The 24,518-nt window shown below is 46.7% G+C and overlaps 2 protein-coding genes across 2 annotated transcripts; one reads left to right on the top strand and one right to left on the bottom strand.

Annotated features, from left to right (window-relative positions):
• The first annotated feature begins 5,218 nt into the window (after nt 1-5,218).
• On the top strand, nt 5,219-5,761 carry LOC136520338 (uncharacterized). Its single transcript, XM_066513805.1, has one exon. The coding sequence runs from the start codon at nt 5,219-5,221 to the stop codon at nt 5,498-5,500; it is 282 nt and encodes a 93-aa protein (XP_066369902.1). The 3' UTR covers nt 5,501-5,761.
• A 4,489-nt stretch (nt 5,762-10,250) lies between these two features.
• LOC136524412 (receptor kinase-like protein Xa21) lies at nt 10,251-15,860 on the bottom strand. The gene is made up of 5 exons (XM_066517803.1): nt 15,598-15,860; nt 13,832-13,972; nt 12,661-12,745; nt 12,445-12,567; nt 10,251-10,517 (listed from the first exon to the last, which is right to left on the bottom strand). Exons 1-5 carry the CDS (start codon nt 15,858-15,860, stop codon nt 10,251-10,253), a joined length of 879 nt encoding a protein of 292 aa, XP_066373900.1.
• Nucleotides 15,861-24,518: the final 8,658 nt, after the last annotated feature.

Raw genomic sequence — 24,518 nt, 5'->3', positions numbered from 1 at the left:
CGTTGTCTCAATTTCGTACCTACATTGCTTGCTTCCTAGGGTTTCGCATCTATTAGATATATTGTATTTATTCGTATATCCATCTATTCTATCGTGCAGTGAGTCGGTGCCGTTGTGGTTCTCGTGGCTGTTGGCAGTCAACTCGAAGCCAAGCTCGCGAGTAAGGATCGAGGCCAAGCCTCGAGAGTGTCAGTTTGTCTGTTGATCTTCATCAGTGGCAGTTCATCATCTTATCAGTTCAGATGGCTCACACCAAGAACGTTGGTGGTGGCCCAGGTGATGATGATCGGAGGCCCCCGCCTCGCCAGCCTGTAGGATCGAAGGGCAAGTCAACCAAGCAGGTGACATCCAAGAAGCACAAGTACCCCGACGCAGAGACAGCGAGAGCAGCAGCTGTTGCAGATGCCGTAGAGCGTGCCGAGAGAGGTGGTGCCCGCAGCGGAGTTGTCATTGTAGATCAGCCGGTTTCACCAGTAATAAGAGCTGCGATTGAGGAGGTTGAGCGTCGTCACGGTAGTCTAGCTAGGACCACCACGTTTGCAGGACGACGGGTTACCATTGAGGAGGGTCCGTCAGCAGAGCAGGAGCCAGTTCAGCAGACTTAGGAGGGCGAGCATGCACAGCAGACCCAGCAGACCGAGGAGACCAAGCCGGCACCTCAGCTACGCCGCTCGAGTCGTACCAGTGCTACAGTTCCACCGAGGCCAGCTACACAGCGTAGGGGGTCACGCCCTCCGCCCAGACCATAGGGTCCGCCTCTAGTGGTACACCTCGACTTGAGGGCCGCTACAGCTAGGCAGGTTCAGCAGCTGCGATTTGTAGAGTTTGAGGTTTGGTTTCCTCTGAGGAGGGATGAGAGAGCAGCTGAGGGTTTCTACACGCCACCGCAGGAAGATTTCTACAATGCATATCTCAACAGTGGGGCAGTGTTCAGATCTCAGAGAGTCTGCCGCATAGAGTCTATTGTGGCAGCAGCCAGAGAGCACATTCGGCCTTACTTATCATATTTGCCAGGGTTGACAGATTTGATTGGACGGACATGAATATATGTACCATCTTGGGTTCGTCAGTTTTATGCTTCACTCTTCATTGATCCACATCACAGATTTATTCACTTTGCTTTCAGAGGCAGAGACTACAGAGTGACGAGTGGGAGGGCTAGGGAGATACTGCGGCTACAGGATCAGCCTATCAAGCTGCATGAGGTATGCTATGGACAGCAGGAGCCTCCCAGGCATCCTCATGGAGGGCAGGTGCCCCTACATATTTAGTGCGACATTGCTTCAAGGAGCCCTTTGGTGAGGGGTCGAGCAGGAACCCTAGTGACTTGACTCCTACAGCGAGAGTGCTAGAGGCCATCATTAGGAGGACACTGCTTCCCAGGTTGGGATACAGGGAGGGCCTGACTCGCTTACAGCTCTGGCTTCTCAATGCCCTGATGCAGCAGACAGTATTTGATATCTGGGACCTCCTTCTTTCAGAGATGGAGGATACAATAGCTGAGGGATTCAAGGGTCGCAGGCAGCTTCCCTATGCTCACTAGATCATGTTTCTCATCCGCAGAGTAGTGCTTGATAAGCCCCCAGGTATGATGGATGAGTATACATGTGCCACCACAGAGTTCCCAACTTACAACTTGTCACATAGGATCAGACACAGCACTCCTCAGGCACCTAGACAGCCTAGCCGTCGTCCCGACGTGCCAGAGTCCGCAGCTCAGTAGGATGAGATTATCAGAGGGATTGCAGCCACTGAGGAGGAGGAGCTAGAGGCACAACAGGAGGTGAGCGAGTATAGTGACAGCTCTGACGACGACTACCAGCCTATTCCTCAGATGCCTCCACGTAGACACGATGTAGGGGCAGGTAGCTCCAGTTCAGCTCCACCAGCACCGCAGACGGACCCCGCATTGATAGCTATTCTTGAGCGGATGCAGCAGGACCAGGCACGATAGGCACATGAGACCGCTACCAACTTCGCTCAGTTCTAGGCTCGTCAGGACGAGTTCCAGAGGCAGCAGCAGCAGCAACAGATGCATCAGCAGCAGATACTCTTGCAGCAGCAGCTTATGGGTTTCATGTAGCATATAGTGACAGCTATTGGGGCCCCACAGCCACAGCCTTCGCCCCAGCTTGCTCAGCCTCCTACCACTTCGACGACTCCAGCAGTATAGCCCAGTGGGCTCCAGAGTCAGGGACAGCCTCCAGCTCAGTTTGCTTCACCTCTTGTACAGGTGTCCTAGTGGTTAGCCTCACCCGTGGTAGCCCCGCAGTTCACTCCACTTCAGATGGGCTTCGCACCAGAGCAGTCTTCCTCGCTATTCGTGCCTAACACGTCAGTCTCCAGGAGTCTTGGAGCATCCTTCAGCGAGTTGACCGGCATGCCTACTCCGCCTCATATGCATACCATCGGTCCATCTACAGCAGCTCCAGCTATCATGACTACTCAGAGGCTCCCCTCGTCTGTCGCCTCGTCAGATCCTACGATAGACATACTAGCAGCTTTACAGGCAGCACCAGCCCCAGCTTAGACCCAGACCGCTTCAGCGACACTTCCTGCTACAGAGGGTCAGTCAGTACAGAGCTCAGGGTCAGATGATGATGGCGCTCAGTTCCATCTTGCTCCACGTACTTCAGCGCCCGACTCATCCGTTGCAGCCCCGCCGACCGACCCTTAGGTTTTGGTGTTTGACGCTAAAGGGGGAGAGGGTTTGAGTATGTAGACTCAGGGGGAACAAGTTTTAGGGGGAGCTAGTTATCTAGTATTTGCTTATTATATACATTTGGAGTTTTACTTGTGTGATACACTATTACTTATGCATTCGTGTGTTTACTTTCATGCATTCTATTATATATATGTGATAGTGCTATCTACGTGATTTTGATATATGACGTGTGCTTTCTACTTCACATTATTTATATGTCATATCACTTGTGTAATGCTCATTTGCTTTTGCTTCCGCGTTTATACTTTGAAGCAAATGAGCTTTGTTATTTGTACTCATGCTTAATTCATATCCTTTGAGTACATTGTGTTGGCTTGGGTCATATAAGGTTGCCTAACTCTTTTGTTCTTATCGACAAAAGCTTATATGAACCAAGCCCGTCAAAAACCTCACTCTTTAACATACTCGAGGTGGTATTGTCATCAATCACCAAAAAGGGGGAGATTGAAAGCATCTAGGCCCCTAGTTGGATTTCGGTGATTAATGACAATACAATATTACTATGACTAACGTATGTTTTGCAGAGGCAATTAAGTTAGGTCATGGTAATGGAGATCGATTGGGCAATCGAGTTGGTCATGCCCCTACGATGGAAATCATTTCGGTTTTCAAAGGATAGACGACAAGGTTAAGGATAACTAGTTCTAAGTGTCAATTGAAGTTAGAGAGACACTTAGAGTAGTTTAGGACTTTGTTTTTCCTTTGGTCGTACTATTAAGGGGGGTATGAACGGGTAGCTTGACCTAGTTGAGTCTAGTGAGTTAGGTGTGGTGCACACTTGTTAAAACTAGCTCTAGGTAGCTCCTATGAATGCCTAAGATCCTTTGGAGCAAACTTCATTCACAAATGATCGAGAGTTGGAAGTAAATGGAGGGTCAAATACTGACCGGACGCTGGCTCTGGTGCGACCGGACGCTGGCCGCAGGGTCCGGTCAGTTCATTTGACCGAGGAGAACAAGTGTGGTATGACCGGACGCTGGAAGGTCAATGTGACCGGACGCTGAGGGCCAGCTTCCGGTCGACTCCAGTAAGGGTCCAGACTTGAGAAAGTGTGACCGGACGCGTCTGGTCAATACTGACCGGACCCTGAGGGTTCAGCGTTCGGTCGAGTCCAGTAAGGTTCCAGTAAGGGTTTTATGCGACTGGACGTGTTCGGTCAGTGGTGACCGGACCCTGCCAGCGTCCGGTCAATACATTTTTACTGGTTCGCGGGTTGAACTGACCGGAGCGTCCGGTCAACACGACCGGAGCGTCCGGTCACCCCGCAGAAGCTCATAACGGTTCGTTTTTCAGACTGCCTTATAAATAGAAGCTCCACTCGTGTGTGGAGTTACTTTTGCTCATTCCAACAGCTGAGAAACACGTTTGTGAGTGCCAAGAAGAGCAAGGTCCTAGTGAGGTGTTTGTGATTTGAGAATCCAAGAGAGTAGCCTCACTAGCAAATCAAGACTAGCAAAGTGTGCATCCATCTTCTCATTAGGCTTCGCGTGGTCAAGTGAGAGTTCGTGCTTGTTACTCTTGGTGATCGCTATCACCTAGACGGCTTGGTGGTGATTGGGAGTTTGGTGATCACCCGGCGGAGCTTGTGGGTGACCCAACTCAAGTTGTGAGCGGCTTTGGGTGATTCGCCGCGACGGAGTGTCGAAGAATCAACCCGTAGAGAGCACTTGATCCTTACGCGGATCAAGGGGGAGCTACACCCTTGCGCGGGTGCTCCAACGAGGACTAGTGGGGAGTGGCGACTCTCCGATACCTCGATAAAACATCGCCGCGTTCCTTTCTCTCTCTATTTACTTTGAGCATTTACTTTGAGTATTTACTTTGAGCAATTCAATACTTGTTTTACATCCATATAATTGCTTGCTAGAGTAAGTTTGAAACATAGGTTGCGAGTTCGTTGTGCATTAGTTTGATAGAAACACTTTTCAAGGCATAAGGGGTTAATTGGGCTATCCGTAGGATTTGATTATTGCAAGAGAATTTAGAATTAGCCCAATTCACCCCCCTCTTGGGCATCTTGATCCTTTCAGTATGTAACCACAAATTAATTTACTTAGGTCTTATTTAGATGCACATTTATCCAACTTAGGCCTTGTTTGGATGGACATGTATTCATCTCAATCCACATGTGTTGAAGTGAATTGGAGTGGAATTAAACTAAACTCCGTTCTATTTCACTCCAACACACGTGGATTGAAGTAAATACACATGCATCCAAACAAGGCCTTATTCTATATGTATGTGTTAAAGTGGATATAGGTGCATCCAATCAAATGGGTATAGGTGCATCCAATAAAAACGTAGGGCGTAAGACGGTGCAAAATAAGGGATTGTTCCTCGGTCAAACTTGGTTTTTGTCATAAGAAAATGCCAAGATCTCGTCCAAAGTCAATGGCGGTTGGAGATATTTATTGTGCACTGTATGTTCAACAGGTTGCGTTCTTGACAGAAGAAACTCTTAGCCCTGATTTCTACGCAAAAACTTTACACCCTATGGCCGACCGAGCAGAGGCCGCCGCCGCTTCAGGAGACCGCGAGCGTCTCCGGAACATCTTCCTCGACGCTGCGCGCGTGCTGATGCTATTCGGCGCCGTCGCCGCCGTGGGAACTCCCTCCACCGACCCCATGGAGGCGTTCCTCGGCCTTCTCCTTTGGATGCTCGGGGTGTGCCTCCTGTCCCTCGTGCCAGCGGCAGGACGTTTCCCGCGCGCCGCACTGGCCGCCGCCGCCATGGTCATCACCATCCTGAAGCACTTGTTCACTCTACGGAACTAGCTCGATCCCGTGGCCTGTAGGTGCGGATGGCGGTGCAGCTGAGGTACTCATGGCTCTTGATTATGCTTTGCCTATTGAATAAGGAGGATCGACTTTCTTGCTATGGGGTTTCCGCTTTTCTGTTTCTTTGTTAGTTTGTTTTAGAGAGTCTGCTCCTGACTTCACTCTCGAACAGAGTCTCTGTTTATCTTCTTCCTCTGTTTCCGAGGAAATGTTGTAATTGTTGTGTTGGTCATGTTAGAAGCTGTGTTCTTCTCTGTACGGTATAGGCTACTATTCTTGGCTGCTCACCGTGCTGTTTGCGTGGAAGGTGGCCGTGGCGATGTCGTCTTGCCCGTCGCCGCGGCCGTGTCGACCATGGCGGTTGTCAGTTTAAACCATGCTTGGCCGTTTTCTTGCCTTGTTTCATCATCCGTGAACGTCGATGAACACCTCCAAGCAAGTTTTTCGATAAGCGCATGGAACGAGGCGGCGCCGATGTGGTCCTCGCCGTCACGGGCCTGGTCGGCGTTACCTGACATCCGGCGTGTCCGCTTACAGAGCTGCAGCTGCAGGGGACGTCGGCTCCACGCGTGCAGATAATGAAAGTTTAATATAAATAAGCATAATTAATCAGCTCTTCAAGATGTCCGTAAGGGCATACACAACCTAGATATATATGTTGTTTGTGACAGCTTTTATAATAGATCGTCTATTTAGGTCATGTTTGTATCCACCGGTTTTTAAGAATCTGGTTTTTGAAAATTGGGTGGGATTCAAACAGACTTGTTTTTGTCTAGTTTTTTTGTGTCAGTTTTTGTCAGATTCTTAGAAACCAAGAAGCTGTTAGCTTTTGTCAATTTCTCGTGACCCTGTGAGCAATAAATGAAGCCAGATTCTTAAAAACTGGAGGATCCAAACAACTCCAGCAGTTTTTGCTCGGAATCCAGATTTTAGAAACTAGAGGCAAAAACTGGTTTTTAAGAATCTAAAACTCATCCAAACAAGCCCTTAACTGTCTGCAAATTATTTAATGTACACACATAACCATGATAGATATGAATAAGATCTTTGTATATTATTTTACAAAAGGGATCATACATAAATAAGATGAATACAATACTTCTAAGAACCATCAATATAATAGGATAAATGTATATATAACATAATATAGCATTGTCATAAATCAAATAAAATTATGTTAATAACATCTCCTTGCATATATCCATAACCATGGATGGCAAACAATATAAGAATGGAATTACATCACAACAAATGTGTTCTCCAGTACTCGACATCCTTTCCCACCCCATATTATTGCTTCAATGCAAATAATTTATGTTTCTCAGTTAGAGGAAATAATTTTGTCTTCAGAAAGGCCACCTAATCCAAATATATTCTATCTGCAACATAGTACCCATAGCTCTATCATGCATGCGTTCACAAAAAAGAAAAGTCGGTTGCAATATAGGTTTAACAGAAGAGATCTATTACACTGATCAATTCATTCTACACACAAAATCTAATTAACCATGTGACTAGACATAACATATGATCAACTTATGGATATATAATTCAAATTGGAAAATAAAGATTGGTAAAATTTTGCAAGGCCTCTACTTTCTTCAAGTATTACTAAGGTCCTGTTTGGATCCACCACTCAAAACTTTAGACCTCTAAACTTTAAAGTTAAAGTCTCCAATTAAGTGGTCTAAAGTTAGCTCTAAACTTTAATACATCTCACATTAGAGCTTTAAACCTTAAAACTGAGCTAAAGGGCTTTAAAGTTTTTAGAGCTCAAAAGTTTAGAAGAGAGGATCAAACAGATCTAATAAATATATAAATAGTATTCCAAATAGAGAAAAAATAAAAATAGATGAAAAGATTAGACTGTCCGGTATCTTTTTCACTCTCTGGTCAATCTGTTCCCTCGCGTGCGTGCGGCCATCGTCTATCTATCTCTATGAGTCGTATTCTCGCTCTTCCTCTCGTGCAGGAAGAACTAACCCAATGCACCTGACCACCTGCCATCTATCGATCTCAAACCGATAAACCAGTCTATTTTTCTCTTCTTTAAACGTAAACAGGTTTTCTTAAACCTGTTCGGTCCTTTACTTCTTTTCTTTGAGAAATGTGCAATGTCAGGTGAATTGTGCTCCGAAATAAATTAACTTGTAGTTGCGGATATAGATAAATGCTTGTTTAGGTACGTAACCACAAATTAATTTATTTAGGTCTTGTTTAGATGCACATTTATCCACTTTAGGCTTTGTTTGGATGGGCATGTATTTATCTCAATCCACATGTGTTGAAGTGGAGTGGAGTGAAATTAAACTAAATTTCGTTCTATTTCACTCCAACACACGTGGATTAAAGTGAATACACATGCATCCAAACAAGATCTTATTCTATATGTGTAGAAGTGGATATAGGTGCATCCAAACAAATGGATATAGGTGCATCCAATCAAAACCTAGGGCGTAAGACGGTGCAAAATAAGGGATTGTTCCTCGGTCAAACTTGGTTTTTGTCATAAGAAAATGCCAAGATCTCGTCCAAAGTCAATGGCAGTTGGTGATATCTATTGTGCACTGTATGTTGAACAGGTTGCGTTCTTGACAGAGAAACTCTTAGCCCTGGTTTCTCCGAAAAAACTTTACACCCTATGGCCGAGCGAGCAGAGGCCGCCGCTGCAGGAGACCGCGAGCGTCTCCGGAACATCTTCCTCGACGCTGCGCGCGTGCTGATGCTATTCGGCGCCGTCGCCGCCGTGGGAACTCCCTCCGGCGACCCCATTGAAGCGTTCCTCGGCCTTCTCCTTTGGATGCTCGGGGTGTGCCTCCTGTCCCTGGTGCCAGCGGCAGGACGTTTCCCGCGCGCCGCACTGGCCGCCGCCGCCATGGTCATCACCATCCTGAAGCACTTGTTCACTCTACGGAACTAGCTCGATCCCGTGGCCTGTAGATGCGGATGGCGGTACAGCTGAGGTACTGATGGCTCTTGATTATGCTTTGCCTATTGAATAAGGAGGATCGACTTTCTTGCTATGGGATTTCCGCTTTTCTGTTTCTTTGTTAGTTTGTTTTAGAGAGTCTGCTCCTGACTTTACTCTTGAACAGAGTCTCTGTTTATCTTCTTCCTCTGTTTCCGAGGAAATGTTGTACTTGTTGTGTTGGTCATGTTAGAAGCTGTGTTCTTCTCTGTACTGTATAGGCTACTATTCTTGGCTGCTCACCGTGCTGTTTGCGTGGAAGGTGGCCGTGCCGATGTCCTCTTGCCCGTCGCCGCGGCCGTGTCGGCCATGGCGGTTGTCAGTTTTCACCATGGTTGGCCGTTTTCTTGCCTTGTTTCATCATCCGTGAACGTCGATGAACACCTCCAAGCAAGTTTTTTCCCCCTTTTGGTGTGGTGGCCGTAGTGGATGAAGCTGCGTACGCTCTGAAGGCTCATGTGTTTTGGTATGCTGTCCGGAATAAACTAAGCAAACAGACTTATCATTCCTCCAGTCAGGTGCCATGTATCGCCCTGTCATGTCTGTTCTAGTACTATTTTTTAACAAGAAAATCTTTATGTCAGCCCTCAGCCTGCTATGCCGTTTGATCCTTCGGTTGCAATTTGCAAACAGAGATTTCTTAAATGCATGAGCAATATATATGGGACTTAGCAACGATCGGTTCGTACATCGCTGAACGGACGGCACGCTCCAACTTGTTGTGCCTGTGCGCTGGGTCCATAAACGGCCAACGGAGCCACGTAGGAAAACCGTCCCCATCTCGGCATCTTCCCTCCGCTCGGTCTGCATCGCTGTTTCTTGCTCGCTCGCTGCATATCTATCTCCCTCCGCACCTCGATCTCCATTGCCGTCGGCCGCTCCGTACACCTCCTCGTCCATCGGCCAAGCGTGGGAAGTGGGAACCTGATCGAGGAAGCCTCCAGTTCACTGCAGTCCTCATCCTCGTCCCCCGCGCGTCCTCCACCTCGGGCTCGGAGGAGATCCACTGCCACCCCTGGCTCGTAGGTTGACAACGACGTTGATGGCTTTTGGCGACTCTTGGTTCGTGGTCACCGGCATCGGCTTCGTGCGGATCATGACCATCCGTGGCTGCTGGCGATCGTTGATGCGAACTTGCGAAGCCTACTCCACCGCATGACGAGGGGCCATCTTGAGGAGAGTGACAGCAGCTTGTTTCTGAATTTTCTGTTAACCCATGCAAAGTAGGAGCTGCACTAACTAATGTAAAACCTGTATTGCTCTCCGAAATGGATGTGTGCTCCATGATCCTAATGATGGCGATGATCTTGTACTATGCAATGCAATGTAATATACTCCCTCTGTCCATGAATAAATCAATTGCTCAAGTTTGGCCAAATTTTATTAAAAAATTCATAACAATATTTATGATAGCAAATAAATAAATTTTAAAGATATGTTTCATAACGTTTCCAATTATATTAATTTGGTGCCATAAATCTTAATGCTTTTTCATATGAAATCAGTTAATTTTTTGAGAGAAAAAAAATGGCTCACGATAGTTTCAAGAATTAATTTGTTTAGAGGCGGATGGAGCATTGAATATCTAGTCAACGACCACTTCGTCGGCCACCCGCGCTGCACGCTCTGGGGCCAATCAGGTGTAGCTTTGCATCAGTCATTAAGCAAGGTACTATCGTCCGACTTGGACCTCCTAGTCCTACTCTTGCCTTGACCAACCGAAATTCACACGCGGAGCGAGCACAAACGTCCGCAACTCCGCGGCCGCTTCCGTCACGCTCAGCCTCTCGGACGGCACTCCCCGTGACCCGTGTGCAGCTGAGCCCAATCGGAGCAGCAGGACGCTTCGCCATCGGGCAGTAGGGCGGGGTCGACGACCTGCTCGATCTTGTCGGGCAACGACGCGCCAACGAACTCCAGCAGTGTGAGCCCATCTTTGAACTCGCCGTTGGCCGGCGACCTCCCGGTGAAGACCTCCAGGAGCGTGACCCCGAAGCCGTAGACGTCGCCGTACGTGCATTGACACCTTCCCGGTCGGGCCATATTCTGCACAAGCAACACAGGAAGTGTTATGAACGACGTATAGGAATATGAAGTAAAGAATCAAGCCACAGAGGAGATACACGATTTAACGTGGAAAATCCCTCCGATGTGAAGGGAAAAAACCACGGGCACCAGCTAACAACAATCTCACTATCTCAAGAGTTTGGGGTTACACGCTACGGCCCAAGCCTCCGGCGACGGGCCTCCGCTTCGTTCCGTCAGAAGCCCGGCCTATATCCTGGAGTGAATTTGGAACAACTCCAACAAACTCCACCTTGAGACAAATTCATCTTGTATCATAAATCAACCCTTCATCCTGAACATAACAAAGATAGAAAACCACTGGTGCCAACAATAGTCTCTTCGACTATCCAATTAAACCAACTAAGCTTGAGCACAGCTCAAACTTAGCAATAGGAACAGGCTTTGTCATCATATCAGCAAGATTATCATGAGTACTAATCTTGCATATCTTCAGCTTACCTTCTTCAATCACATCACGCACAAAATGATACTTGATATCTATGTGCTTAGTTCTCTCATGGAACATCTGATCTTTAGTGAGGTAAATTGCACTTTGACTGTCACAGTGCAAACTTATGCAAGATTCAACTCCACAAAGCTCAGCGTACAAACCTTTTAGCCAAATTAATTCTTTGCACGCTTCACAAATAGCCATATATTCTGCTTCAGTAGTAGACAAAGCAACAACTGACTGTAAAGTAGCCCTCTAACTCACAGCACAACTGCCAACAGTAAACACATAACCTGTAAGTGATCTTCGCCTGTCCAGATTAGCAGCATAATCAGAATCCACATAGCCAATAAGACCCTTATCAGTTCTTCCAAACTTTAAACAGGAATCTGTTGTGCCTCTAAGGTACCTGAAAATCCACTGAACTGCCCTCCAATATTCTTTGTCAGGATTAGACATATATCTACTAACAAGACTCATAGCATATGATAAATCTAGACGAGATCAAACTATGGCATACATCAAAGACCCCACAGCACTAGAATAAGGAACCCTTGACATGTATTCAATCTCTGCATCTGTACTAGGACACTGAGCAGCTGACAACTTAAAGTGAGGTGCAATAGGGGTACTAACAGCCTTAGTATTTTGCATGTTGAAACACTGAAGAACTTTCTTGATATAATTTTGTTGACTAAGAAATAGCAAACCAGATTTTCTGTCTCTACTAATTTCCATACCAAGAATTTTCTTAGCACTACCAAGATCTTTCATATCAAAACCACTACTCAATAGCTTCTTTAACTTAGTGATTTCAATCTTACTCTTGGCAGCAATCAGCATATCATCAACATATAATAGCAAATATATAGGTGATCCATTAACATGCTTGATGTAAACATAGCTATCATACTTAGATCTTTTAAAACTGTGTGCTAACATAAATGAATCAAACCTCTTGTTCCACTGACGAGGGGACTGTTTCAAACCATACAAGGATCTCTTCAACTTGTACACATATTTTTTCTTGCCAGGCACTATGAACCCTTTTGGTTGGTCCATGTATATGTCCTCCTCAAGCTCTCCATGCAAAAACGCAGTCTTCACATCTAACAGCTCAAGCTCAAGATCATGTGAAGCAACAATACTAAGGAAAGTACGAATTGAACTGTGTTTTACCACCGGAGAGAACACATCATTGTAGTCAACACCCGGAATTTGACTGTAGCCTTTAGCAACTAACCTTGCCTTATACTTTGGAGGCTCGCTTGGAGATAAACCCTCCTTTCTCTTGAAGATCCATTTGCAGCTGATGGTCTTCTTATTTTTAGGCAAAGGTACAATCTCCCATGTACTGTTCTTCTCAAGAGACTGCATCTCCTCATGCATAGCAGAAATCCAATTCTCAGTATCACCACAACGAATAGCTTCTTTATAGGTTGCTGGCTCATGAACATTCTCCACCTGTTCAGCACAACTCAAAGCATAGTAAGACAAATTACACTCTTCAATAAGATGCTTAGGAGGTACAATTGTCCTTTTTGACTTGCATTGAGCAATAGGTAAATCCTCCTCTAACTGCAAAATAGGAGGAGTTTGCTGAACATCATCATGAGCATCATCCTCAGCAACATCATTATCATGGTCACCATGCTCATCAACAGGCTCCACCTGCACACCTGTATCATCATTAACATGCTCCACCTGCATGCGTATACGTTGCAGCTCTTTTTCTGGAACATGATCTGAGGGCAAACTGTCAGTAAACATCACAGATTCATTGAAAACAACACTCCTGCTCATAAAAGTCTTTCCTGTTTCAGGATTCCACAATTTATAGCCTTTGACTCCCGAACTATAACCAAGGAAAAGACACTTAACAGCTCTAGGCTCTAATTTTCCATTATCAACATGAGCATAAGCAGTGCATCCAAAAACTTTCAACTATAAATAATCAGTAGGCGTACCAGACCATACCTCAATGGGAGTTCTTTTATTTAGTGGAATAGAAGGCGACCTGTTTATCAAGTAACAGGCAGTATTAGCAGCTTCAGCCCAAAAATGCTTGCTCATCCTGGCATTAGACAGCATGCAACGGGCCTTGGACATGATGGTTCTGTTCATGCGTTCGGCCACACCATTCTGTTGTGGAGTATGGGGTATGGTGTGATGCCTAACAATGCCTTCCGATCTGCAATAATCATTAAATTCACGCGAACAAAATTCTCCACCATTATCAGTACGAAGCAATTTTACCTTCCTTTCAGTTTGCCTTTCTATCATTACTTTCCAGTCCTTAAAAGCAGCAAAAGTATCATCTTTCTGTTTCAGAAAATAAGGCCAAACCCTTCTAGAGTAATCATTAATAATTGTAAGCATGTAACGAGCACCACCAAGTGAGGACTTATGGGAAGGACCCCATAAATCAGCATGAACATAATCAAGAGTACCTTTAGTGGTGTGAACAGAAGTGTTGAAATATACCCTTTTATGCTTCCCGAAAATACAATGCTCACAAAACTTTATTTTACTCGAAGTGCAGCCATCCAGCAGGTTTCTCTTCATCAATTCTGCCATACCATGGTGACTCATATGTCCCAAATGCATATGCCAAATGTTAGTTTTACTAGGTTCATCATTAGTAACAGCAGCAACAGCGAAATCAGAACCAGGTAAAGTACACCCTCTAAGGACATATAACTTTGCAGAATTAAGATCACCTTTCAAGCAAACAAGAGAACCTTTTGATACCTTCAGAACGCCATCTGAACTGGAATATTTGTAACCTTCTGCATCAAGCGTGCTCAATGAGATAAGATTTCTGAACATCCCTGATATATACCTGACGTTTTTCAGCGTGCGTGTCATGCCATCATCAGTCTTGATTTGAACTAATCCAATCCCCATAATGTCACATGGGTTATCATCTCCCATCCGCACAACATCCCCTTTCTGTACAGGCTTATACGAGCTAAACCAATTTCTGTTAGTGCAAATATGAAATGAACATGCGGAATCGAGAATCCATTCATCATGACCAGCAACACAACTAGCAAATACTACCAGACAATCTCCAGAATCATCATCAGACACAGCAGCAGCAACAGAGACCTTACCAGCCGACTTTTGTTTCCTCTTCTCCTTATTCTATACTTTTCTGCAATCCTCAACATTATGATTTGTCAGCTTGCAATAAACACATAACTTTTTATTACCATGCGGCTTAGACTTTGAACGGCCTCTCCTTTCGTAGTTCTTTCTACCATCATTGTCATCATTGGAGGATCTGTTTTCAGTTCTGCCTCTCACATGCAAAGCATCGCCTTTGGAGGACGATGTCCCGTCATTCTGCACCATGCCTCTCATCTTCTCCCTAGACTGGAGAGCCTTATAAACTTCCTTTAGGGTTAGTTCATCACGGCTCAAAAGTATGGTGTCACGAAAATTTGCATACGAATTTGGCAAAGAACATAGCAGTAAAAGACCTAAGTCCTCATCATCATACTTCACCTCCATCGACACTAGGTCGGCGACGATCTTCTTGAATTCAGCAATGTGGCTCATCACTGAATCCTCCTCCTTCATCTTCAGGGTGAATAGCTTCATCTTCATCTGCATCTTACTGGTTAGATCCTTGGACATACAGATCGATTCCAGTTTCAGCCATAGTTCTGCAGCAGTTTTCTCTTTCAGACACTCCTGCAAAATATCATTATGAAGATGCAACTGAATTAGGGCGAGCGCCTTCTGATCCTTGCGGATCTCTTCTGGAGTCCACTCGGCCTTCCTCTTTCCGAAACTATCCAGCGTCTCATCATAGTCATGAGTCTGCGCCAGAATCCCCCGCATCTTGACTTGCCATAGCGAGAACCGCGTGTCGTAGTTCAGCAGCGGAAGATCGAACTTCATCGACGTCGTCATGAACCCTAACAGCAACCAAAGCTCCGGTACCACTTGTTATGAACGATGTATAGGAATATGAAGTAAAGAATCAAGCCACAGAGGAGACACACGATTTAACGTGGAAAACCCCTCTGATGTGAAGGGGAAAAACTACGGGCACCAGCCAGCAACAATCTCACTATCTCAAGAGTTTTGGGTTACACGCCTATGGCGGCTTACAAGAGAATCAAGTCTCCACGAAACCCTAGCAAGGGTGTATATACCGTACCGTACCGCGGGGGACTCCGCCCCCCGCACCCCCTGAGCATAGGCGCGAGACCTGATGGGCCGGCTTCAGACTCCGCTACGCTCCGGCAGAAGCCCGGCCTATATCCTGGAGTGAATTTGGAACAACTCCAACAGGAAGCAGCAGTGTTTCGATCGGACATGTCACGTTGTTATGCTACGGCACGCTGGAATGGAAGCTGGAGTTACCTGGTGCGACGTATCCAATCGTTCCTCTTATGCCAATGGTGCTTTCTACGGTGCTGCGAGCGTCGTGTCTCCCCGGCTCAAGGAGCAGCTTGGCAAGGGCGCAAGGCTGTAGTCTCCGATGAGCGCAGTCATGTCCTCACCGAGGAGAACATTGCTGGGCTTCATATCACAGTGGATGATGGATGGCACGGAGTTTGCGTGGAGGTAGCTTAGCGCGTCGGCGATGTCCACAGCGATGTTGGCCTCTGTATCACACTCAGGCTCTTCATGTCCTTGAGCTCTTCAGACCTCGGGTGCAGCCACCTGTCTAAGCTGTAATTGGGCATGAACTCGAACACCAGAGCTCTGAAGTCGTCCCCCCTCGCGTCCACGCTGGCGCAGCAGGTGACGACCCTGATCAGGTTCAGGTGCCGGATGTTTCGCAGCGGCTCGCACTCTGACAACAATGTCTTGGAGGCGCCGACATGGCTGAGGTCGAACACCTTCACCTCCATAGCGACGTTCTCGGGTTCTGAATCTGAAGCGCCACCGCCCTTTGTTGTCAGGGCAGGGTGCCCAGGTACATGGACCCGGACTTCCCTGCGCTGATCAGGTTGGTGTACGCCAAGCCGTCCGTGGCTTTGGCCAGTTCGACGTACGATACTCTCTGGTAATTCTTGCCCTCGAGAACATCCGGCTCTGTGGGGATGGACTGGTTGGAGGCTCGTAGCCCGATGAGAGTCCACTGGCTTCGGAAGTGGCTGTCAGTTACTTATTAGTAGTTAACCGTCTTGTTGTATGGGATTGATGCATCAGTGCCCGTTGGATCGGAGGTACACATTTCAGTAATTGTGGATTCATCGACATAGGCTGTTTCTGAACCACTAAAACCCCGATTGCAGCAGCTTCTTTCAGAGTTTCAGTCTGCGTTCGTTGTGCCCACGGGGTTGCATAGCTTTCTCGGGTTAGCAGGCTATTACAGGCAGTTCATGAGACACCTTGGCGTCATTGCTAAACCTCTCACCAATCTCTTGAAGAAGGGTTCATTGTTTGTTTGGACATCGCAGCATCAGCAGGCGTTTGATAGTCCCAAGTCCGCCCTCACAGCTGCCCCTGTTCTTTTGTTGCCGGATTTTCGTCAGCCCTTCAGCATTAAGACTGATGCTAGCAGCTCAGGCATTGCGGCCAAGAGGGAGGCGGGCCGTTCACTTAGAAAGGTCGGCCGATACAACGCCGAGAAGAAGGAAGAGTGGATCGAGTGCTACCGTGTCAAACGGCATCAGAGGAACTTCAACAACAAGATCACAACAATTGATCCCATCTCCCCTGCAAATGCACGCCGGTGGGTGAAGGGTCGCTACGTGAGGAATGGCGAGACTCACGCAGAAGCTGATGACGAGCGCGAGGCGTCCGACAACAGCTAGTACGACTGCAACAACAATGGACTCAGCAACTGCACCATCGTCATCGTCATCGTGGACCCTTCACCCACCGTCATCTGGTCGGTGCCTGGCGGGCGGTGAGTTGTTGGTGAAGACGACCTCGGATTCCGAGATCGGATCTGCTGTCGCGGGAGCTGGTGTAGCCAGCGATGAATCGTCGTCGTGGACCAACATGGATCTTTACGAGATTGATGACGAGAACGTGTTGTTGATTTGAGGTCCATCTGGCTCGCCATGGGATCAAGCACACACCCCTACCTGGCGCGCCAACTGTCGACAGAATATCGTCGGCAGTCCACCGAGGGGTATCCTGCGATGGTAGATTTGTCGTAGAGGTGAGCGAGATGGTCATATAAGCACCGAGACACAAGATTTAGACAGGTTCGGGCCGTCTGATTGACATAATACCCTACGTCATGTGTCTTTGGTGTATTGTATTGAGATGTAGTCTATAGATCTAGCTTGTCCACTAGGGGACCTTTGCCTCTCCTTATATAGTCTGGAGGGGTAGGGTTACAAGGAAAGTATTATATTTGGTACTATACAATAGCTTGCGGTGCACGCCGAGCAGCGCCGTGCACGCCTTAATCTTGTGAGCTGGGCCACCTCTGATGGTGCGGCCCATGTCTTATCTTGTGGATACCGGGAGCCATACCCCCACACTGTTCTTTTCAAACAAACTGCAGTAATTTAAAAGTGCATAAATCCTGCAGGGTCACAAAAAAAACTTCAGAGAGGCTTTCAAACGAGGGAGAGGCCGATCATGGGACGATGGACTCAGCAACTGCAGTCGTACTTTCTAAGTGATGACCTTGAAGAACTCACCGTCCGCCAGGCGCCGACCAGTCAAGGTCCACGACGACGATGACGATGATGCAGTTGCTGAGTCCATTGTCGCGGCACTGTTTGGGTCCCAAACAGTTTGAGTCCATTGTCGCGGTACTGTTTGGGACCCACATCTTCAGAGAGGCTTTCAAACGAGGGAGTACTTTCTAAGTGATGACTCAGCAACTACAAGGCCGATCATGGGACGATGACGATGATACATGGGACCTTGAAGAATTATTCTGTCGTTGTTTCTCGTTTGTCGCGGCACTGTTTGGGAGGTCATCATGATTCAAGCCATGTAAGATGTGGGTGTGGTGGAGTGGATTATATTGCAGGCCGGGTTTGTCTTGTGTAAAATAAAGCCAGACGAATGAATCGTGTTATTTAGACCATATATACTATAAACACATTATCATAAATCGTGTGTATTGTATATTTTTGTAAGTGTTTCAATAACAAGTAAGAATTGGGTCGGAAACCTAAGAAAATGTTCATTTAATTTATTGCAATCCTGTTGTAGTTTTGCACATATTTTGTGAAAAAAAAACAGTTACGTTGATTTATTTTTTTGGCACAATAAAAAGACGGGCGCTTACTTACAAAGTGATTAGGGCATGCAGCGCCGGTCCTGAGTTTTCTTAGAAGACTTGGAGCGAAACTAAAACTCAAGGCCCCTGGTATAAACAATTGGACACTTATACTGCATACATAAGCGATATCCACGTCAATAAAACAATATTTAACCTTTAAAAATTCACAGAGGCTAGAATTCAGTTGCCTGAGATCTCAGGCGATGGGTATTCATGCACTGTCTGCTGCTTTTTGCTGTTGAATTGACGTAGAGAACAAGAGAAGTGTGATAGATGGCTAGCAACGTCGCCTAATCGTTTCAAAAAAAATCAGGCACATGTATAATAGCAATCCCCTTAAAAATTCTTCCAATTCCTTGGTGCGAAGTGATTGATTGTTGTTAATCTCAAATGGACTCTGATCCGGTGATTCAAAGAAATTAGTGGATACACCAAGGGCGACGCAAGCATTATTGACCTTGATTGATGATTTATGAGTTAGGTTCAAATCTAATGGGCCGGTTTTTACTAGTTGCCCGTCACATTCTGCCCAAACTGGCCTGGGCCAGTTTTGGAAACTGGCCGTGACCGATTTTACCAGTCGCCCGTCAGGCCGTCACATGATGACCAAATTAGCTTGAGCCGGTTTTTTCATAATCTTTGCAAAATTTGCCAAGTACTCGTTTCGACCATATATATGCAACACGTTGCGTTCTTGACCGAAGAAACTCTTATCCTTCCTGTTCAAGCAAAGATATAAGGATAGGGAGAACAACTGGTTCAGGCGCGCAGGCTGGTTTTGGGTAGGCGAACAAAGAGCCTCAAGCAACACTCAGCTCTGTGGCAATGGCTGCGCTTGCCATCTTCGCCCTGACCCTGCTCTTCCTCGTCCACGACGCCGCGGGCCGTGCACCCCACCACCGCCTCCCGCTCCGCCACCGCCTCCTCCGCTACTCCGCCGCGTGCATCGTGCTGGGGGCTTCCGCGCGCTCTCTTCCATGCCGTCGCCGACCCCGCCATCCCCGAGGCCAGCGGCGGCATCATCCTCGCGCTCGCGGGCTTCTTCCTGCTGTGGGCGGGAGGAGTTGGACTGCTGCTGCTCGCGTTCACGGTCCAACGCTTCCCCGTGGCGGCACGTCGCGCTGCTCAGGTTGTGGAGGCAGTGGTGGCGAGTGTCTTCTAGCAGTCGTCTAGCCGAAGCAGACTAGCGCCTTTGGATACGTGGCCGTGCGGCTGTTCAGCGGCAGCAGCATTAATTTCTGTGTTGCATGCAACGAGCTACGGCGCGATGCCAAATTCGTGTGTTTGCATCATCATAAACAAAGCTTTGTATACACATACACCCTGTTTCATCTCTTCAGTCTTCATGTGTGTAATATGTATTTTGCGCTTTTGTCGCTAATGATATACTACCGTGCCTGTAATATAAAAACAATATTATAATTATTCTTGTGAGGGTGGCAAAATTAAGGTGACTCCAATTAAGATCGCGAAAGGAAGCAAGAAAGCAAAAAAAAAAAAAAAAAAAAAAAACGTTATAGTCCTACTCCAATGCTGCCTTAAATTTTTTTTTTGACAGATGCAAACTGCCATAATAAAACTCAAAACACCTCACTGTTGAATCCAACATATCCACCTCTGGCTCCGGCTGCTGATGTCGTTTTCAGAATCGTTCGACATATCAGTGTGGACATGTAGTTGCACTTGCACCGTACCCCACCGAGGAGGAGCACGGGGCTCCTCGACTTGTACCTCTTCCCCGCGTCGTCACCGCAAAGAAGCTCCACTTCGACATCATCGTCGTCACCGCCGTAGATGTGTCATGCGGGTGTGTTCTTGTCGAGACTCGAGACACGGTTGCTGACTGAACGAGATGCCTGTTCTCTCCCTGGCGCGCCGTGCAGCGATGGCAAACATGAGATCTTGGGAAAATAATGTATGAGTACTACAAGGACTGGAGGATCGGAATAATTAAAAACAATTGACGAATGAGAATCAGAGACAGAAAAAAAATCATATGTGCCTCAATCTGCCTCAGATATTGATTGGATACCATGTATCCACCTCAATCAATCTATAACAGTGTTCGGCGGAGCAAGAAGACGGCTTGCTCGACTTGTTTTTTCAGACGGGACAGTGTTTTTCTCTCATAATAAATCAGCATGAACAGTATTTTTTCCATACCAGCCGAACACTGCCTATGTGTGTTGGAGTGGTTTGAATGGCCCCAGCCCACGCCAACACATATGGATTAAGGTGGATACATGTGCATTCAAAGAAGACCTCTAAGTCAGATACAAATGCATCCAAATAAGTTTTTACTGTGGTTTATTCTACCATGCTGTGGAGTACATATGTCTCAGTAACATGTGGATACAACTCCCACGTGCCAATGGAGTGCACTTATTACCATATAATAATCGGCAGTGTTAGCCGCTTGGACGTCCGTACGTCTGCACCTACACTCCGTCTCCCCGCGCACCTGCATCCTGCTCCCACCTATGCAGGGCCTGCGCCGTCCGAGACTATACGTGGGGAGTCCTCGCTCGCGCCTCTCCGCTTCTCAAACGCATGCACACGATCAGCAATTGCAACAGGTGACTACAGCAAGTGGCTACACCAGCATTCAGAAGAGAGGGAGGGGGCAGCGAATGCCCAGCTGGCACCGGGAGGAGGAGGAGACACCAAGGCGAATGTGAGGCAGCAGAAAAACGAAGACAGAGATGCAACACCCGATCTACTATTGAAACATCCGGATGCAAAACTTGCAACATACGTCTGAATGCAAATGAAACACATGAAACATGCATCTGAAACACTAGCTGGAACACCAAATCTACTTTTGAAACATCTAGACGAAACACTTGCAACATACGTATGAAACAGATGAAGCACTTGAAACATGCGTATGAAACACTTGCAAAAAACACCTAAAAACTTCATATGTGTGAAAACATATGCAACATCCAGATGAAACACTTGCAAACATACGTCTGAAAAACGAGATGAAACATTTGGAACATACACTTGAAACATACGTGTATAGCCACTACAACATGTGCAACATTCCGATCTACTTTTGCAACATCAGAAGAAACACTTGCAACATCTAGATAAAACATCTGAAACACTTGAAACATACTCTTGCAACATGGGCTTTGCTTGGCCGAATGGAAGCACGCTAGCGCGGAGGTCGATGGCGGCGCATGGACCTCGCTGTGCGGCAGCGGCACAGGCAACTTGCCGGCGGGCGCGACGTCACATGAATCTCGTCTCCCTCGCCTCCTTGCTGGAGCATCCGCCGTGGAGGCTCGCCGGCTCGGTGGAGGCGGTTGCGGCTCGCCAACTCGGTGGAGGCGGTCGCGGCAAGCGGGCAACGCTATAGGGGACCGGCGGTGGCGAGACGCAGTGGGGTGGGCAGATGGGCACGACAACACAAGGAGGAAATAGCGTAGCGAGCATTAGGGCGCGTGGACGGGACTAGCGGATAGGGTCACTGGAGGAGCGGCGCGTGTGGGAGTGAGCGGAGGCGTCCGTCCGTTCGGACGTCTTAATTATATCATTATTGTATAATAATATAATAAGATATATATAGGCGGCCGCATCGTACTAATGTTGAGTTGGAAGACGGAGAAAAAAATGAGGCTCCACACTTAAGCAAGCCCAACAATAAAAAAGGGTATTTGGCTATAAGTTGTAAGAGTCAAGTTATACAATTATTGTCTTTTATTTATTTATAATTTTTGTATTTTCACTTTTTATCCATATTTCATCTTCTCTTTTTTAATCCTTCTCACATTCACTTGATATCTGGACCCACCACTATATATGCTCTCGTCCTAGCTTATTGCTTGCATGAGAGCCAAGCTCTCCTTTTTCTCCTTGACATCAGTATTTGGTTGGCTATAAGATCATTATTGTACTTACTCTTACATATAAGCTCAAAATTTCATATGAACACATATAAAGACAAGCTTTATATCAAAATTATAGAGCTTGAAGCTATCTACAATTTTATAGTTGACAGGGTTTTTTTGTTTGAAACTATTTAGAGTCCCAAAATATATTTTAAGTTCTTAGATTTTGAAATTTAAAACTTAGAATTTTCAAACAACCTCGGATGTGGACATGATCTATACCAAAGCTATACTTCTCAATATGATCTACATCTTTGTAGTCAACAAGTTTTTTTATAGAATTTATTTAGATTCCTAAATATTTGTTTTATATCCTCAGATTTTTTAAATTTATAATTTTCAAACAACTTAGGACGATAACATGATCTATACCAAAGTTGTAGTTGTCAACACAATCTATAACTTTGCAGTAGAGCCCAAAATATTTATTTCAACATTCTCGTATTTTGATATACAAATATTCAAAAATTTCTAACGATCTCAGATCGACACACCCTATATCAAATTTTAGAGATCAACGAGATCTAAAACTTTTTAGTTGAAACTTTTATTTTAAAATTATTTATAGAGGTTAAAATATTTCATACAGGATTCTTAAAAGTTTGGTTACTAGAATTTTTATACTAGAAAATGACAAAACCACCTCGAAACCTCTTCTAACCGGAGCAGTGAGGTAATTTACATATTTTTTAGAGTTGAGGAATGCAATTCGTCCAGTTTGGCAAATTGAAGAGCAAAACTTGGACTAAGACCATAGTCTAGGAAGGCAAAAAGGATTATTTTTTTCCCTTGCTAAATCTAGCATCAATCTTCCGGACCAACTAGGTAGTCAGATCGAAGCACGCCTCTTATCACCTAAGGCTAAAACTACACATATAACGGTTGTGTGGTAGTTTTACTTTTTCATATATATTTCAATCAATAGACTACAAGACACATGGATGTGCACTAGTGATTGCGCCTCTGATCGCGACTACGATTTTCAAAGCTTTGAGTTCCGTCCTGGTCCTGGCGTCCTTTTGATGGTGATTGCAACTCAAAGCTTTGACCTCCAGTCCTGCACCATGGCCGCGAGCCCGCGACGCGTCCAAGAAGCGCGTTTCCTCCGTCTGGTGGCATTTGTCTAGAATGAGATGAGGGTTGGAAGCTTGCGGTCTCGCAACGCACATTGAATGAAGGCCCCATAGAACGATAGCAAGCCTTCGTCTCTAGCCACGCCCTGCTTTTCCTAGATCACATCCGTGTCCGTGCCAAGAGTTCCAGAGCCAAGTCACAGACCCGGTCAAAAGGCGCAACCACGCAGGCCCAAGCGAGACGCCCAGCATCAACAGTAATGGACGAGCGAGGGGAGGCCGCCGCAGTCCATGGCCGCCGCAACCGTCTCCAGCCTCTTCTCCTTCACCGCGCGCGTGCTCATATGCTGTGCGCTAACCCCGCTGCCAGTGCGACGCAGCCGCCATGGCCGTCGCCGCCCTCAGGCACCTCCTTGCTCTGTGCAACTAGCTCGACCCATGCTGTGCGCTGCGGGTTGGGTAGACCGTACAGAGTACAGTACACCTGGACCTGGTCTGCTTCAAGTCGGTTACCGAGTTTCCTCCAATTCTATCTGCTTACTCAGTTAGGCCTTTGCTTGGTTTGATGGGGTTTATAGAGGAGATTAAAAAAGATGGGTGGTATTTTATTACCCCTACAGGTTCAAATCCCTCTCAAACTTTCATAAAAAAAAGATCCCTCTCAACCACCTTAGAAAGAAAATTAACGAACAACGGGGTGCTTTGTGTGTTTTCTATGGGAGGAAATGTATTATGCTCTGGAGCCTGTATCGTGGCATGTGCTAATATATGCAAGGTAGGCGCTGAAGTTGTCACGATTAAACGAAGCAAGCATTATCCTATCCTGCTTAATAATCAACCTCAAACAGCACACGTAGGCACGCAGCAGCTTATAGTATATATCATATTGTGCATGTCGGTGCGACGTCATGTCGGCGTGTCGCTCGGTCAGGTCTGTGCTGCCTAATCAGTCTCATTTTTGCTGTTGTGTTTTCACTTGTCACCCGTCTGGCCGAATTTTTTACTATTTGACCTTTTTTCGAAAGTTTCTCTCAATTAGACCTCTGGCGGAAACAATTTTAGAAATGAACCCTTGGCTCGGCGCCAGAGTGAGTGGCGCCGAGCTTGGCGCCACGGTGACTGGCGCCGAGGTCCTGGGCACGGGCAAATGGCCTGCCAGGGGCTCGGCGCCAGTCTGAATGGCGCCGATCTCGGCCTAAATATCTACCGGCCATCTTCTTCCCCATCTCTGCGCCCTAGCCAGCCGTCCTTGCCCGCGCCGTCGCTGCTCCACCGCCACGCCCCGCGCCAGCTGCCCGGCCCGAGCCGCCCCGCCCGCCCGCGCGCGGCAGGTGGCGGCCGGGG

This window comes from Miscanthus floridulus, chromosome 18, assembly GCF_019320115.1.
Source record: "Miscanthus floridulus cultivar M001 chromosome 18, ASM1932011v1, whole genome shotgun sequence".
Classification (NCBI taxonomy): domain Eukaryota; kingdom Viridiplantae; phylum Streptophyta; class Magnoliopsida; order Poales; family Poaceae; genus Miscanthus; species Miscanthus floridulus.
The sequence above is the reverse complement of the archived record's forward strand: the minus strand, read 5'-3'. Positions and strand labels throughout refer to the sequence as shown.

Bases quoted from the DNA above. Each gene is read 5' to 3' on its own strand.
- LOC136524412 (XM_066517803.1), bottom strand. From the start codon at position 15,860: ATGGAGGTGAAGGTGTTCGACCTCAGCCATGTCGGCGCCTCCAAGACA. The intron at 12,746-13,831 runs GTATATATCAGG...GTTTACTGACAG, and splicing joins CGCACGCTGAAAAACGTCAG to TTTGCCCTCAGATCATGTTC. The intron at 10,518-12,444 runs GTTCATGAGCCA...TTGCTTGTGCAG, and splicing joins GTGCTGAACAGGTGGAGAAT to AATATGGCCCGACCGGGAAG.
- LOC136520338 (XM_066513805.1), top strand. From the start codon at position 5,219: ATGGCCGACCGAGCAGAGGCCGCCGCCGCTTCAGGAGACCGCGAGCGT.